The sequence below is a fragment of the Sphaeramia orbicularis genome, chromosome 12, assembly GCF_902148855.1.
Source record: "Sphaeramia orbicularis chromosome 12, fSphaOr1.1, whole genome shotgun sequence".
NCBI lineage: Eukaryota > Metazoa > Chordata > Actinopteri > Kurtiformes > Apogonidae > Sphaeramia > Sphaeramia orbicularis.
The window spans coordinates 21284208-21302770 of NC_043968.1; the positions used below are offsets into that span (position 1 = coordinate 21284208).

Sequence of the window (18563 nt, forward strand, 5' to 3'; positions counted from 1 at the left end):
ATCCATACCTGTACAATGTTATATTTTGGGCCCAGTGATATTTTTTTCCCCATGGGGCCCCAAAACCATAGCAGCACCCCTGAATACAGTGCTAATATGGCATCATATTAAATTATTTAACTAATGCACAGACATTTGGTGTGACCACCATTTGGAGGTGTACATGTTCCTTCTTGCAATTAAACTACAAATCCCAAATATTTTCTCATATGCATATCTTAAAATTCACTTTCAAAGTTTCACGATCAACTTCTGACAAGGGGAGTTGCTGGTATAATGCTTCTCTTGTGCTCCAATGCATGCAGTGTGATGAAAATTTTAATCTTGATAAATGTCAACAGTATACAGCTGACCAAAAGCATCTTAAGCTTTAAAGCAAAAAAAAAAAAAAAAAAAATTCCACTCTAACAGTCAACATTGAGGAATAAAACAATCAATCATGAATGTATGAAAAGTGCTATAGAAATAAAGTTTGATTGATTGAATCAAAACAGTCAACAAGTTCAACACTGAACTATTTTATTCAACAGGTGATGTCATACAAGCATAAATATTTTTTTCACCAAACATTCTTTCAGTGAATGCATCGACAACTACTGTACAATTATTCTCACATACTCAGTCCTGCATCATTGTCACTTACAGCTAGCATATTAAAATAAAATAGAAATATATATGCTGAATACATTTTTGTAAACTATGCCACCATTTAGCAATGTACTGTACATTGTAGTCTTTAGTTTGTATCATCTACAGTAGTAGTTCCCGTACATTTCAAGTTCCTTTTTTAAGACATTAGAGCAGGATGTTGCACTGTACAAAATATGGAAAAACATTTAGCCAAAGAGTGACATCATTCTGTGCCACTGCTTTATGTATATATAGTATCAGAGCAAGCGTTCAAATAGACACAAGCTGTGTCAAGAAGATGGGAGAAAAGCTGAAGGGATGTTTGCTTTCAAACCTTTGAGCAAACTGAAACCCATCACCTGCTCTCCACTTCTTATGAAGACACAATGTGATTTTAAAAGCAGACGTGGCGGTCAGGTAGGGCCACTGACAAAAGCAGCCTGGCACTGTGAAGGTCACAGACAGTCCAATGTATAAGACTGAAGAGAAGGGTACAGATTGTACTTTTAATCATACATTTGTCCTTGTAGTATTGTAGTACAGTATTTTTCATCTTAGAAATCCAGCTCAAACTGCAACAAATTATTTTCTTCCTCATAATATCCAGCTGTGCTTTGAGCCTCAGCCATTTTCAACTGACACACAGGTTTTATTTTTTTTATGGTTATCTTAAAGACTACCGCTGATCACAGGAATGTTTGAATGTTGATGCACATCACAGGTGCTTCTATCAAACAAGCCAGAGGCGCCTGAATACACAATTCATCATGACACACAGATCACACAATACGTCATAAATCCTGTTTACAAAATAAATAAATAAATAAATACAGTCATAACTTTAAAAAAAGAAAAAACTAATTAAAGCAGAATACCTTAAAGTGCATTCAATGTCCCGCAGAACTTTAATTCCTCTACTGTTGTGGTTAAGAGCAGCTCAGCACACAAGGCACTCATGGGAATCTGTGACCTTTTGACACAGGTGTCAGTCATGTTGGGAGTGTTACGTCTGCTTGGACGTTGAATGTGACTCAGAGTGTTTCAATAAAAGAATGGGAATTGTCTCTAACTGAGGAGACAGAGGAGAAAGCAGCAGTCATAAATAATGTTAATTAGGTTTCTCCTGTGGCTTCAATGACATATATGAATGATTCAATAATACATTATTCTGTTCAGTGGCGATATGTAAATATAGCTGTTGTAAAGGGTCCAGATTTTTCTATTTAAATCTCCTACAACTTTTATCAAACTTCATGATAGCAAAGACATGACTTTAAATTCCCTAATGCACAAAATGTTTGCAGAGTAATCAAGACATGAACAAAACACATTGGAGAAGATGCAATACCCTGTGCAGAGACATACAGTACATCATCCTACATCACACATTATGATAGCTGAAACAGATTTTGGCACGCTGTATCTAATCACTTGCAGATTTTCATTCAGTCAATATGAATAGATGTTTCATAAAGACCAATATATCTGTTGATGATGCTGGTCACAAACACAGACATGCAGGATAAACGGCTCATGAACAGCATTTGAACTATTTCATCATTAAAACTGAACAAAGCTGCATAACGTTCAATAAGGGGACACTGACATGGAGCGGCTGACAGGCTCTCATCTAAACACAATGGAACACTGTGGAACATTATGATGCACAATGGGAATCTACATTATCTGTCTATGTTTGATTAGTAATGTGCAATTTTCCCAGTAAAGGTTCCTGGGAAATTGTTCTGCAAAGCCCTTCAAGACAACAGACCAACAGGACGGCTCCTGCTACATCGTCAGTGTCCAAGTACATTTTACTGGTAAACCAGTAAACCGCTTCATCAAGCTCACATAAACTTTATTTCCCCTAATCTAAGATTATGTTAGCAGCTATTAAAGCAGTGCTAAAATGCTTTAAGTAACACAAACCAACAGAAATTGTATCAATCAAGTGCAAAGTTACCAGCTTCTCTGCTTTTCAAAGTGTCTTTCAGGTTTCATAGAAATATTAATAATTTGATTCAATTGTCTTAAATCCAGCTGCTTTTTCTTAGAATCCAATTATTTAAAACTTTGGGTCAAAAGAAAAACATTTAAAAACCTCTGAACTGTTGACCCTCCTCACTTTGACTGGACCCCTAGTGTGATCTTGAGGTATTCGTAGACTACGTAGCTGATGCTCACTGATGGAATGACCTTCATGAAGTTGGGTGCCAGGCCTCTGTAGAGTCCCATAGGGCCTTCGGTCCTTACAATGTGTTTGAATAAACCACTCATGCTCATTTGAGGTCCTCCTTCCAGGGTTGCTGTTGAATCAGAAAGAGGACACCTGATTAAACACAACAACATATGATAATTTCCCCTTGTGGGACTAATAAAGGCATATCTTATCTTATCTTAAAATATGAGTGCAAATTAAGAGTAAATAGATTTGAAATTGTTTTATGGTTTACACACAATACAGACCCTTTCTCAAACTACTATATATGAAAAAGTATAACAATATTGCAAAGTTCAGTTAAATAACAGTTTCTTGGATCTCTCTGGATATTTTCACATCAGTTATGTGGGAGACTTGAGATTTTTAGACAGTTGGTCTGGCAGGATTCTTCCAAGTTTTATCATTAGTCAGGGATAACTATCAAGGTCAAAACTCAACTGTATGGCTGAAGTCAGAAAAATAGCTTCAATCATTCAGTAACTTTGCCTGGAGTGACATTAAATACACAGTGACACTGACCTTGTGCCTGCATTCGTGTCCGGACCAGAGCCAGTGGGTAACTGGCTAACTGGCCACATGTGCTGGAGGTGGTGCCACAAGCCAAGAGCACAAACACTCCTGGGTCAGGGCTGTCTATGGCGAAGCGCTGCAGCCAGGAATTCTTAAGAGTCTAAGACAGAGGAGAGCACAGTCAGGCCAGTCTACAAAAATAAAAACAACAATATGATGGAAGTCCTCTCTCGGCAGTAAACGCTCACCTCGTATACAGCCAGGTCGATGCCAGCATAGGGGATGATGCCTAGCATGTTGGGGACATAGCCTTTGTAAAAAGCAGCAACACCTTCCTTCTGGAAAATATGTTTGGCACAATCCAAGATGCCCACGTACTGGCCCGTCTTCCTCAGCGCTAACCGTGTCTTCAGGACCTGAGAAGACAAAGTGATGTCAGGTCTGACACATCAATTCACCTTCACTTTTTTGTCCAAGAGTGGTAGAAAATCTTTTATACTACATATACACCGTGCATTATCTTTCACATTAAATAAGTAGTGTGTTATGAACCTCTTTTACATAAATAACGTGCTCACACTTTGTGCAAAATTGAAGGTCTGTGAGTCTGCGTGTGAAGGTCTGTTTTCCTCCAGAAAAAGAGGTCACAGTACAGTTTCACATCATGGATTCAAGGTTAAAAGTTAAAATGGGCAGTCAGTCACAAGACAAGATGACTCCAGCTGGATAGTTCTGCATACAATCACAATGAGTTATGAGAGACAAACAATCCTTCTGACTGAGGAGTATTTGTTAAACTGCGAGTCTATCTTGAAAATCTCTTTGTGTCAAATGTGTCTCTTACCTCCATGGGGTAGATGCTGCTCTGAGCGATTGCCCCGGCCAGAGAACCTGCCACCAGCCTCTCTGTGATACCCAGCGTCTCCTGGTTGCTTCCAATCAATCTTTTAATCTGACAAAAATATGAGGAACGCAGGCATGATTTCCATTAACAGCAGAACAATGTGTGGTGTGTGTGTAAAAGGCTTAGAGCAGCCAGAGCCCCTTCATTACTCACCTGTTCATAGGCCATAAACTTGATAGCAGACTCTGGGGCAATTTTAATGACATTGATGCCGTTGCCTCGCCACAGTGACCTCACACCACCCTCCTTGATCATCTGGCCAAAGCCACCAGCGATACGCATGCTGTTGTTTTTCGATGCATGAACCTGTGGACACCAGAAAGTCAGCATACAGTCACACAGTGCTCACAAATCAACTTCCTTCTGTTTCGTGTTCCCCTCCTAGAACCAGCTCCATTCATTAGCTGTGTCTTGCAGTTTACCTGCATGAGCACTTTGAGTCTGTCGAGAGGTGCGGTGCAGGTTCGAGAGACTGCCCCTGCTCCTCCTCCGGCCACCAGGTGTCGCCACCACATGCCTGTTTTCTTTTCCTCTGCTGTGAACTCATCTGGCACCATCAAACTTTCACCAACATCAAAGATCTACAGGGATAGCAAAGGGTTTAAGTTTTCTTACTGTTTTGTGCAAATCTGGCATGCTCTAAAGAAAAGTCTGACATCTATACAGGGTATGGTGGGTTTATTTGGCATGTGCTCTGTGTCTTATATACATACTTCAAAACAGCCAGCAACTTTCATTTACTGGTGAGTCCAGCTGAATAATCACTAACCAGTGCACGAAATATTTACACCACCTGACTTTGCACAGAAATGTTCATGTCCATGCTGCCTTAAGACACTGTTAAGTTTAAAGATTTAAACTTAAATATATGTAAAATGTAAGGACCAGTCTTATTCACCAGTACATTAAATAAACACTAAAATAAAACACAAAAGTTTAATTCAGTTGCTAACGAAGTTAACTTGACTATGAAATGGATAAAGCTATACTTCAGTTGTTGGCTACCAGGTCTGAACTTATGCTCTGATTCTGAGTTGTGTTTCTGACAGCTCAGTAAGGCTGAGAGACGAGGAGTACCGTGGAGTGTTTCCAGTAGAGGATGATCTCAGGAATGTTGTCTGCTGGATGCAGGAGGTGGTAATCTCGCCACTCATTCCAGTCAATTGTCATTGTGCCATTTTTATCCATGCTGGGGAGTAACAACACAGATACATAGTGTTAGAAATGGGACAGTTTTTGGCAATTGAAAGAACCAACTGTGTCCTCACATGCACTGCGATCCCATATTGACCTTAATTTTTGTGCCAACATTGTGCCAGAACTGAATCACCACATATAGCCAAATCAGATTTTGTTTTTCCAATTTTATATTTGACACATTTTCATGTTAAAGACCAGAATTTTATTGCTGGGACCTGAATTAAACAGACTGTACAGTGGTGGCATCAGCACGGCACTGATCAAGCAGACTATAGAAGCTACTACTTACTACAGGATAGGGGCCCAGATATGACCCCTCCTTATTCTGAGACCAGACAGAAAGAGGGAGAGACACACATACAGACATGAGGTTAGAAAGACAAGACAACAATCATAACATGGGCCAAAAACCTCAACTGAGAGGAGCTGATGAAGGAAGAGCAGCAGAGGCCCCCGTGTCTAACCAAAAGAGGCTGAGATACCTGATACCTATGACCTGCAAATATGATTTAAACATACCTGTAAACTTCGTCTAAAAAGGAGAATAACTGTCAAAATGTATCAGAGGAAGTTGGTTACTGACATCATTAACAAATATGAACAGAACTAGTCAAACTGTTACTCAGTGGTTTAAATCTAGACAGTTACATAATTAGGAAAGCTCTAAATTTACTGAAATTATGGGCTGTCACTGATGTTTAAAATTACAATTTTACCATTATTATTTTCAGGGTTTTTTCTGTTTATTGTTGTTTTATCCACACTTCTGGGGCCAAGTAAAGACACTTACATTTCAATAAAAAAAAGCATATAATAATAATAATAATAATAATAATAATAATAATAATAATAATAATAATAATAACAATAATAATAATATATTTGGCTAGGATCTAGCTGATGTCACTAAGTAAGGCTGACACTATTGAGCTTCCATACTAATATCAGAACATTACACACTAGTAGTAAGAAAATGTTAGCCTTTATAATTTGGTGAAACTTGATCATGCAATATCTATTAATGGAGACTGTGCAACAGTACAACAGTTTAAAGACACCAAAATAATCATTATGCAGAAGAAGTTATTGATGTTGTACATATAAGAGATGGGAGAGGCAGATTGAAACAACAGACAAATAATGTTTTATTACATTTCCACCAATTCCCCAAGAATCACAACTGATATGAAATTATATTTTGAAGTCTTCTGCAAGGAAATAAAAAAACAATAAAATCTGATATTTCATACTAATATTCATGAGCATATGATTAGTTTTATGGAAGATGATTACAAATTTGATACATCTCAATGGCAAATTTAAAATAAATATCATACAAACATACAAAACCTATCAAAGAATTCCATCAGAGTTTTAAAAAACAGCTATAAAAAGCAGTGCAACTTAATAAATCTCCTTATTCATCTGCAACATTTTATGCAATGAAACACACCCAGGTTCTAAAGACACAACATGGGATGAAGTATACAGTAAAATCTCTGCCAGTTGAAAAGTTTCTACCTAGTTTATATCTGCTGTGTCTGTTGGAAATATTACGGATAAGCAGACTCACAAAACAAAATGCATCAATCTGTTTAGTGTAGTAGAGTCATAGTCTAACCTTTTGAGAATCTTCTCAGCCTGTTCCTCAGAGATGTTCACTCCCAGGTCACGAAGAGATTGCATGATTTCCTGAGAGTCGATCCGGCCTGAACCACAGAAATGTATTCTTAAAGGGAGGCTGATTTTACACATAAAAGTCAATCATGGTTACTGCTTCTCAGTCTGTGAAAACAGTTTTGGTGAAGACTGAAAGAAAAATTATCAAGTTCTGTCTTGCTTTTGGTTACATTATCAGAAATTTAGTAATCAGTTCACTACTTGCAACAAGGTGCCTTACCATCGTTCTTCTTGTCCAGACTCTTGAAAACCAGTCTGAGTTTCTTCTCATGGTCTCTGAGATAATGTACGAACTCCTCAAAGTCCAGCTGTCCATCCAGGTCTTTGTCGCCTGCTTTTACAATTTTCTGACAGGAGACACAGGAAATGTTTGAAGGACATGAACATAAGTAAAGGATGACAAGGACACGTATATCAAGTAGCGTAATCTGTAAAGGATATTAACTAACTCTCTACTGTTATTAAAGTAATCACTCATATACAGGGATGTGACTGAGATTAGAGCACGGCAGCCTCAACCACCCCTCACCGTCTGTGCTTTGTTGATTCAAGCTGCAGATCAGAGCACTTTACAACCATCTTACACATCATCTTATTTGTCACTTTAGACTAGATGACCAGGGGGCATTTTGCTAATGTGACATGTTAAGCCAACTGGAAGGATTTTTACAAGGAAATAAAAAGAGGGAAAACACAAAATACACTTAGAGGCAGAAAATGGAAACTTGTGCGGTGGGGAGAAACAGCGAGGTATCCAGAAAAAAAAAATGTAAATGTTTGTCTATCAGTGAAAGCACCTGAGCAATGCTTTGCCAAATGATTTGTTATGCTACCAAGGGGAAAAAGTAAGCAGGCATTAGCTCAAACTCAATCATGTGCACCACTGAACACAGATTGGAGTCCAGACCATCACTTAAAAAAACTGTATGTGTTTTTCCACTGAACCATGAAAGGCCAAATGTACTACTTAATTTACCAAACAAATACATTTAGTAAATGTACAAGTCCCAGTGATGAGCTACCATGCTTCAGACTTTAAAAGCACTCAATAAATAAAATACATAAAGAAATTTGATATTCCTGGTACAATATGGTATTGGAATTTGAAGACACTGTGGCATATGAGGGTAAATAGACCAGTATGAACAGAGGAGGTGGACATTAGCTATGAGTGAATGTCATAAAGTAGACAGATTAAATGATCAGCAATAAAAGTTTTTACTGAACTGGCAGAATTGTAGGCGATGGCTAATTTAAGACCTGACTTTCAGGAAGTGTAACAGCTCATGAAATAAAAATTGTACGGAGAATCAGAAAGACTTTCGATCCACCTCTGTTCTACAAAATGCTACTACCATTGACATCATCCTACCTGTTGAAACTCCCTAGGTGGAGCCACCATAATTAATACTGTGGTCTTCTTTGAAGTAACTTTACTTTTGCTCATATCTTTACTGTCACAAGACTGGGTCGTCTCTCCCTCAAGCACAGCTCGCTCTCCACAGTTCCCAGTAGCTCCTGTCTCCGTCTCCCCTGGCAACTGGGTTTCTTCAGGCCTACACTCTGTCCTGCCAAAAAGTCTCTGGCACAGTAAGCCCAGCATGTCCTGCAGCATCCTCAAACTGCGACTCTGTGAAGACTGAATACGCAGCAGACTTTTGTCTACTCACAATGAAAAAACCCCCCAAAAAAACCACAAAAAGTGTGTCAGGTAGAGCAGACAGTACAATTAGCAGAAGTATAAAAAGGTCACCCGAGGACAACGCAGGACTGCAGAGAGGGCTTCTCCACTTTCTTCCACTTCACCCCTCAGCATCTTTTCCTCTTATTGGGTCTTTTCCTCATTAAAAATGAACAGTTGTGAAATGTCCAATCAAAGGAGTACAGACATCAAATAGAGCAGAAGAAGAAACACTGACTCCAGCCTAACTCATGCCATATTACTTTGGGTTTAAGTCGAAGCATGATTCATCAAAATGGTTTCACAAAGTGTAAATATTTCATGTTGAGTATAAAAAAAAATCTCAGCAGGAAAAGGCAACGAGGATTTGCCACATACCTAACTTCAGTATCAGAAGCCAGAGAAATGCAGCAACGAGAAGCTCTAGAAATCTGCATCCTCACTGCAGCCGAGCCCAACCAATCACTGGCGCTCATACTGGCAGGTCCCACAGTAGAGCAATGGAACGAGGCCCTCAGCCAATGAGGGACAGGATACCGGTGTGGTAATAATTCCTTGCCTTGAATTGTCAGTCAGACAGGGAGGAGGGGGGAAGGTAAAGAGCAGGGTTTCCCCTCTGCCACCTCTCCCTCACAGAAAAAAATCTGCTGAGTGATGCCTTGTCCTCCTCCTCTTTCTGACTCATTCAGCACATCGTCAGCATCCAGCAGACGAACCCATCCACCCGAAAACCAACCTGCAATGCATTTCAATTCTGTTCATGTACAGGGGGACTACAGAGTGACGCAGCAATCCAGGCTCCTCTGTTGTAAAAATTCTCATGAAGCTCAGCTGCTTTCTGCAGATTTACAGACTCCACAGTGTGCAGGCCATATTGATACTGGTGTTATTGATTATTGATGGGAGAGGGCAGCCTGTAGACCATTAAACCTGCAAAAAGCCTATGCCTTTCCAGGATGTCCTTTTCCAGTGATATCTGTTGCCATTATAAAGCATGTACATGTGTATGAGCAATGCCTAAGACATACTGTAGTGCTGTACTACTTTACTACAGTATTTTAAAGGATATGGAAACTTATCAAGAAAGAGTAATGAAATTTGAGTAGTTACATATGATACTCTGTTGTTCTTCAGGTCACATTCCAATGTCGTCTAAGACATCTGTGCAGAATTCGCTTTTCTTTCACTTCACTCACACAAGAAATCTGAGTGTATCAGTTATAGTAACATTGAGTTATCATAAGATATTGTAGATCAGAGCCTTTGGACTTGGGGAAGCTTCCATCGTGCTTTCAGGAAAATTAGAGGTCTGTGTGTGAAGTGACCTTATAACTTTGTTTATCCTCTGACTTTCCACATGACGCCACTATGAGGTTTTTTACTTAAATATCTTGACAGTCACTGTATGGATGACTATGAAATAATTAGTCAAAATGCAATTTTATGTTTAACAGATTAATACACAAATTGTTACAGGCATAGTCTTCTGAGAAAACACACATGCTTTCATCTGACCAAGAACAACATTGAACTATCTTGTAGTACAGATATGCTTGAGTGCTGTTATGCATTATTCTGACTGTTCAGGTTCCATTTTCTAGACCACATCAAGCAGGTTTTTTTTTTCATCCAACAGGTTGTTTTCCAAATGAACAGCTAGCCTTATCCTTCTTGGTTTGACTGACAATTAACATCCAGTGTATCAAAATACCAAGGGGGCAAGGGTAGTTCTGAGAAGATATTAGCTGTCACCCACATGTTTATTTGCAGCAGAAATAACACATTGATAACATATCCTATTTCACCTCCTATTGAGTCAAACAGTAACTGAAATGGACAACTTTGTTGGCTAATGATTTACCATTTCAAGGACTTCCATATGTATAAGTATCAGTTACTGTAACTGTCTGCTCAACACAATGAATGTACACACAGTTTGCATATTTTATAGAGAAACCTGTATAAAATAAAGCACCAACAGCCAAGTCTAAATTGAGGTACACAAAACCAAATCCCATTCTCAAATAGTTCAAGTTGTGTAGCACACCTATGACTTGTAAAAGAGATTAATCCTGTGACCTTTGTGACTTTGACATTTGCCACAATGTCAAACTGCATTCAAGAGGCACCATTATGCTGGATTATGTGGCTATCCTCAACAAACAAAGAGCGACATTTCTAGAGAAGCAGGATTTCCACAACCTGCTTTTCAATCGACTGCCTGTTGGCCATCAACCCAGGTCAGGGAGAAGGCAGAGTCTCTATTTCTGTAACATTGCTAGATATCTACCGTATGATCATACATGCATAATATGCTAACTTTTTACCAGATAAAAGAGGAAAAACAGAGAGAAGTGACTCAATCAAGAGCACATGTAGAAACTCTGGGTATACTATCAATAGTAGACACCTTTTGTTGTGATAACAGCTTTTCACTCTGCTAGTCTGCTTACAGTCCCTGTCTTTGTTTTCAGTCTTTGCTTAATGTATCTATACAGTGTATGTGAGTACAGCACACCGAGAGCTGTTGTAAAAAAAAAAAAAAAAAGACCAGCTAAAATAAATTAATTCGAAGGTAGGTTTCATTTAAGACAACCTGTGGTTTACTGGATCACTTGCATATCTGATTAAAATCTGCTATGACTTTACTTTCCCAGATATTAACATTGCTTTCTACAACACTGTCCATTAGTCAGCATCAGTGACAGACATTACTAATCTCCATTACTGTCCCAATAACTCCTCTGTAGTGTGTGGTTTTAACGTTGCATCCACCTATTAACCCTTACAAACCTGGAACTATTTTTGTAGTGACTTCCAAAGTAGTTTTTCCCTACATTTAACCTTTCCTAAGTGAATTATTGCCATTTACTATAATATTGTCCACTGCATTTTGCATTTCTCAGTGAAAATTGGGTATTTTCCTACATTTAATTTACTGATCATGTAGCAAGATGTTCATAAAAGCAGGCTATTATGTTAAAATAGAAAAAAAAAAAAAAAAAAACAATCAAGGGGTGACTATTTCAGCAGAATATATTATTAACCAAACATAAAACCAAGAATCTACAACCACTGCCATTTGGTTTATACTGGTGAGTCAATGCTGTAGAAAAGGACCGTTAACACTTTCACTAAGGCATCTCTAAATCTCCAAAAAAAAAAGACATCTTATGTTGTCAAAGTTGTGAAAAGTTAAGAAACTGCATTTTACACGAGTTATTTTAAAGTAATGACAGGATTTCTGGTTAAAAGTTATTAAACAATATATTTCAAAAGAAGCTTCAGGTTGCTGGTGGCTGTTAATTTGCATTTCATTTGTATAGGACTTAGATACAGACACACAAGATAACTCCGACAAATTCAACGTCAGTTCATCTCTTAATATCGAAGATGTTTCACTTACCATCAGCTCATGTTCAGTGCGGTGTACTCCCAGTTTTCTGAGCCCAATTGTCAGGTCGTTGACACAAATGCCCCCATCACCGTTCACATCCAGCACCTGGAACAGCACCTTGAGTCTGTGCTCCTGCTCAGAGCCTCCACAGATGTCACACGGCTGGACCGACTGACTGTGATCCGAGTGACAGTCATCCGTCCCGGGCGGGCGAGTGACGGGTACGTGCGGGTCGGCTTTGGAGGGGTCCACGCTGTCACCTGCTCCTCCACCGCCGCCGGGGTCGACCCCTGGGTGGGTCTCGGCCGAGCGGCACTGGCAGAAAACATCACCGAGTAAAGGGGGCATCAACGAACCGTGCTGTTGCATCATGTGGGTTCCGGCTCGTCCTGGATCCCTCCACTGCCCTGGTTTCACCGTGGCCGGCTAAAGCCTCAGTCAGTAACCGCTGTACTTAGAGCTCAGACTACCACGTCACATGCCCCTCCATTTCAGCCGGCTTCGAAAGCAAAAGATACTACATATGATGGTGAGCTTACAAACTCGACTTTTACTAAAACACAACTCACTTGAGACTGAATACGAGGCGATAAATTAATCCCACTTTGTGTTTAAAATGAGCGACCGGTGTTTTCAGTTTAACCGACGTGTTAGCAAACACCGGCGAAAACAAACGCGGTTACGGTATGAAGCGGACTCCTCAGTTGACCGTCTGGTAAAATACCATCACACAATCATACACTAGAGTCTATTCATAGCCCAGACGGATAGTGTTAAGTGTGAGAAAATATTTTCTAGTGTCGAATTTAAAGGCGTTTGAAGATAAGGCGCTGTCGGATGTCTCAGTACCGTTAACTCAACGAGCAGTAAGCAGAAAAAGATATTTGGCTCCAGGAACCGGCCGGGTGCGTCCAAAGTCTCGTATTATAACGCGAGATTACAGCGTCAACGCGGCCACATCAAATGTTACGGATTTCCAGAATGACTGAAAGCAAAGCATGCTGGTATACTTCAAGGACAAGACCTGCCTTTCAGGAAGCAACCTATCAAGTACCCAATATTAACCCATAAAGGACCAGTGCTACTTTTGTGTCAGTTCCAAAATGAAATTTTCTGTATATCTAACCTTTCTTATTAAGTAATTTATCACTATTTATTATAATATTAACTTCTGTATTTTTCATTTTATCAGTATAAATCAGGTATGTTCCTGAACTTAATTTACTGATCATGTAGATGTTCATAAAAACTCAGATTAAAGTTGAGGGTTATTATATCAGAAACAGAGGAAACTGCCAAAAAGTTACTTTTTCAGTAAAATATATCATTAACCGAACATAAACCAAGCATTTACATCCATTGTCATTGATTAACTTTATGGGTTTTACTGGTGAGTAGAGGATGACGGTGTTTCCACGTTCACTACGGAGCCTCTGAAAGTTCAAGTGGGTCATATCTGATGACCATGAAAAGATAACAAACTGTATTTTACACCATTTTTTTTCATGTATTGATAGGATTAATGGATCAACAGGTATTTAAGATTTTAGATCAGTAGATGGTTTTGATCTGTGATGGATGTTTGGCTCTTTATGGGTTAAATCAAGATTTCATTTTGAAATATGAATCTGATTAAATGTATTCTTTCATTACTGGAACTGCATCATATTAGCAACACCTGCTATTTGATTCACTTAATGACCTAAACTAACAATTTATCTACATAACATACCATATTCAAGGCGTGTAAAAGCATGCAAAGCACATATATTACCAACAACATTAACTAAGGCTGTGTGCCCATTATTTTATCATAGAAATCTGTCAGTCAACCAACAGTTCTAAGGCCTGAAACTGATACACCTGAATGGTGTCAGATTCCACATTATCTGTGAAATCCACTTCTGTGTTCTTACCGAAGTAACTCATCCATAAATTCTGAATTGAAAGGGTTTATTGAATTCATACACTAGCCAAAGTCTGTGTACCTCATACCAACATATGTATTACTTCAAAACATTTTCTATCATTTGGTGTTTGATGATGGTTGGAGATAAAGATAAATAGCCCAGGTCTGTAGTCTACAGACTGTAGAGTTTAATCTAGTCTACTGTTAAATGATGAGTAGCTCATCTGGGCTTTAGAGTTTATGGTTTGTAAAACCAAATGAAAATGTCAAAACTCTGCACTTCTGGTTCTCTTACAGCTCCTGCTTACATATAAACAGACAGAATTATAAGACTAAGCTGAGTTTATTATTTTCTGCACCAAAAAAAAAATCAGTTAAAATGTCAGCTGTCCCTGCTGTGGTAATATCTGATGCTTTCTGATGATGCCGTCTACCATCTCTGACCATTCTCTATTCACTGGCATTAATACATTATTGTATGCCATCTGTCTACATCCACATCACATAAAAGTGTTTCACATAGGAGCTTAAATGTGTTTGAACCTCCAAGGCTAGGACATTTTTCAGTGTGTTAGTTTATCATCATTTCTTTGTGCTTCCTGCTCACATTCTACATCTGCTGTTCTGCTGCAAGTGGTCCTGTTAGTCTCTTCACCCCAGATGCACTCTGTTTCTTCTTTTCCTCTGTGACAAAGATGACAAAAACTCACATTTCTAATCATACACAAAATGCTGTACTTTGAATAAAGCAGGTTTGGTGTCACTTTTAGTGTTGACAAGCTACATTACTTAGATAGGGGGTCTCCCTCACAAAGAAACTGCATTGCTCTTGTCTTTCCTGAGACAAAATTGAGATAAAATGTAAGTTATCTGCCACACCACCCACTCCTTTAACCTTATCTAAATGGACTGGCAGGTTTGTTACAATATAACCCAAAAGGCCAAAAAAATAACTCTGCTTTCTGACTGCAGAGGCAGGAAGTTGGGTCAATATTGAGGATAGGTGGTGATCAAATGACCAGCTACGAAGTGATTTGTTGAACGGTGTCTTTTTGTACTAGTTTATGAAACTTGTCAAATACTTTGTGCAGATAAGTCAGCTCAAAATTATTATTTTCAATTATTAAAAAAAAAAAAAATCAGCAGGGATCTGTTAACTTGAGCTCTAAGACAGTGCTTTAAGAAGCATTTTTGTGGCATTACAATCCAAAAGGTACAGCTACTATGGACAATCTTCATGTTGTCTAATGAGTCAGTTTTAACTTGTAGCTCCTGGCAAGACTGTACAGCACTGTGCTTTGACCAAACTAGTGAGGAACTAAAAGATATAATAAATTCACTTTAACCTTCCAGTCATTATTCTGTAACATGTTGTCAAACTCGCAATTTAATGGATTTCAAGAAAATTACATCCCCTTTCAATGTCATTTAGCTAGTTTTAGTTAGTTCTTCCAGTTCTTCTTCAATACTTTTACGTCCCTGCCTTGTCTGCATTGGAGTCACGTATGAATAAACACTGTAGAGAATGTTATGGACTACTTACAGCAACAGATAAATATCTATAAAACAAGATAATAGCCTAATAAATAATAATCATGATCTCATCATGAATCTCTTTTTCCATTTAAAGTTCTTAAAGTTACCATCACAGAGCCTATAACTATGTGTGTGTTTCTTAATAATGCATTTACCGTTTAATGCATTGTATTTATTAATTTTCAATCAATCAGTCATTATTACTTGATATATACTTTCACTACCTATTACTAGCCTATTACTATTCATATTTGTAATCCTTAAACTTATCAACACACATCCTAATCCAACCTAAACTTATCTTGTATAATTTGCTTGCACCCTGAGAGGGTTGGTGTGGTGATGAAACTTCCACTGACTGTAAAACTGCCACTGCTGGTTTGCCAGGTGGCCTGATGCCACCAAGGATGATCTTGAGTTCAAGTAGCCCAGACATTCTTGGCAGTGTATCTCCTGCAGTTCCCTCAACAGAGCCTGTTGAAAAGAGACAGGACCAAAAGAAAGAAAAGAGCCAAACTACTTTAGAAAGACCAGCAATAAGCAAGAGAGGGACATCTAGTGGTTTTGGGGTGGACTATCTACCTCCTGCAGGACAGCCTAGATGCCAAAGCTTATGTTAATGTGTTTTTTTAGCTGTACAACAAGAAAACAAGACAATTTTTTGTAACTATCCTTCTTACTATTATTGTACAACAGAAAAAAAAAAACATCAAGAGACTAAATTCTGGAGCAATAAGTGAAAAGGAACAATGAAGGAGCATTTTTTTTGGTTTTAAGAAACATGAAAGAATGCAAAGTACTACATGAGTTCAGAGGCCAACAGGGCAGCAGTGCAGCACTGGAGACTGGGGGCTTCTATCAAGCATTGCTTTTATACCTATACGTTTGTGCATGAAGTTGTGTGTTTGTTTTTTTTTTTTTGTTTATATACATATACATACATACATACATACACACACACACACATATATATATATATATATATATATATATATATGTATATATATATATACACACACACACACACACACACACACACACACACACACACATATATATATATATATATATATATATATATATATATATATATATATATATGTATATATATAAATAAAATTTGTATTTATTTTTTAATCAGTGTTACTGTGAAGCACTTTGCGGATTCTTTGTCTTTGAAAAGTGCTATATAAATAAACTTACCTACTTACTTACTTACTTACTTAAAGTAAAGTAAAAGAGAGAATGAAATCAGACAGTATAAATATCAAGGGCCACCTGCAGGGCAGAGGAGGAGATGATTGTAAGGTCCCTTTCCTCAGGTCCCAGGACTGCGAATGTGCTCCCTCTTTGATTTTGTTGTTTTCCTAATAGAAAGATGGTGTTGCTGAGTGAAAGGAAAGGAATTAGTTAAACTCAGTAATTTTTTTTCAGACTGAGAATGGCTAAGATAACTGCTAAGGCACAGTATCTCTGTACCACAGAACTGCTTTTTAATTATAATTGCCCAAGATTTTACAGAGTTTACAGGCAGAAAAATATTGTAACAATCAACATTAATAATCAAACGATCATCAATCTTGAGGAAGGTTTTTAATGATTTTTTTTTTTTTTTTCAAAATATAAATATCACCATTATTAAACTTTCAAAACTTCAAAAGATACGTTCATTCTTTTCTTTTAACCTTAAGAAATTTATAAAGCTTTGATTCCTTTTTAACACTGACAGTGAGTATAAAATACAGATGTAATTTATCTGGAAGAAACATATTTAGATGCTTGCTTATTTACAAGTGAGCTGGCATGCTGTAATACATTATAAGGTATGTCAAGGTACAGTTTTCACTGTTTAAATTCAACATCATAACTGTTTTATGCATTGAAAGAAAAAGGCCCTTATGCTATTATCACCAGTGCGCAAAAAGAAAAAAATAAATTCACTCTAATGTTACCTTTTTTAAGAATAAAAATTAAATAATATTCACACTAACCCTTTGAGGTGGACAGACAAATCCCAAATGCAGTTATAACAACACTTGAATGAATGAAATTAAAATTATCTGCTTTGTTAATTACCAATAGGGGCAACGAACAGTGTCCCTCCACATGTTAGCACTCAGTAATGCTCCAGACTTAACACACAGCCAGACTGATTCCAGTCTACTAATTAGTTAACAAAGTTGTTAGAGATTGCAGAGTGGATTCAGGTATTTAAATTCTTTTAAGTAAGCTGTAAGTAAGCATGCTGAATAACAGGGTTATAAACTGACACCATTTAATTTATGTATTATTTATTGTAATGAAAAACACTGCTCTGCTCCAATGAAGGAAATAAAAATGTGCAGAGACTCCTCTGAAGACAATATTTCTGTTTTCCACCATCATGTAGACAAGCAAATAAATTGTGAAAAGCAATTCACATCTTAAATTTGCTTTGTGTATGTCATTTTAACCAAAATATGAATAATAATAATGTTCTGCATTTTTACTAAAACAGAGGTGTCCAAAGAATAGGACAAAATAATTATGATTATTATAAGTTTTTGTTTGCCTGTGTGTCATTGTCAGAATATAAGAATTGAGGACTGTTTTACATTTAAAGAGCTCCTGTTTCAGTGAGTTATGTTTTACATATAGAAAAAAATTGATGCTTCACATTGTAAATTGCCATGTGTATTAATCAACAACCACCAAATGGAATCTACCATTGAAACTTTGTAGTGTGTGCTTGAATCACCTTGCAGTAGCCTACATTTACCTGACATTGTTTGTCTTATTATGCACATTATTTTTAAAGGATGCTATTTTCTTCATTTTAACAATGAAAAGAGCTGGGGTTGATAGTCTGTAAATATTTTGTTCTTTGATATTTAGTATTATATATTTTCCTCTTCA

General features: G+C 37.7%; 1 protein-coding gene across 4 annotated transcripts; it reads right to left on the reverse strand.

Moving 5' to 3' along the window:
• Nucleotides 1-494: 494 nt before the first annotated feature.
• Nucleotides 495-13147, reverse strand: slc25a25b (solute carrier family 25 member 25b). Of its 4 annotated transcripts, none has more exons than XM_030149697.1 (11): nt 12233-13147; nt 7366-7492; nt 7087-7174; nt 5755-5790; nt 5343-5454; nt 4688-4846; nt 4419-4571; nt 4206-4313; nt 3610-3777; nt 3371-3521; nt 495-2936 (listed from the first exon to the last, which is right to left on the reverse strand). In XM_030149697.1, the coding sequence occupies exons 1-11, from the start codon at nt 12593-12595 to the stop codon at nt 2752-2754; spliced, it is 1650 nt and encodes a 549-aa protein (XP_030005557.1). In that variant the 5' UTR covers nt 12596-13147; the 3' UTR covers nt 495-2751. The 4 variants fall into 4 exon arrangements, with proteins under 4 accessions (XP_030005557.1, XP_030005559.1, XP_030005558.1 ...); XM_030149699.1 differs by lacking the exon at nt 12233-13147 and adding an exon at nt 8518-9831; XM_030149698.1 differs by lacking the exon at nt 5755-5790 and having other exon boundaries at nt 12233-13146.
• Nucleotides 13148-18563: the final 5416 nt, after the last annotated feature.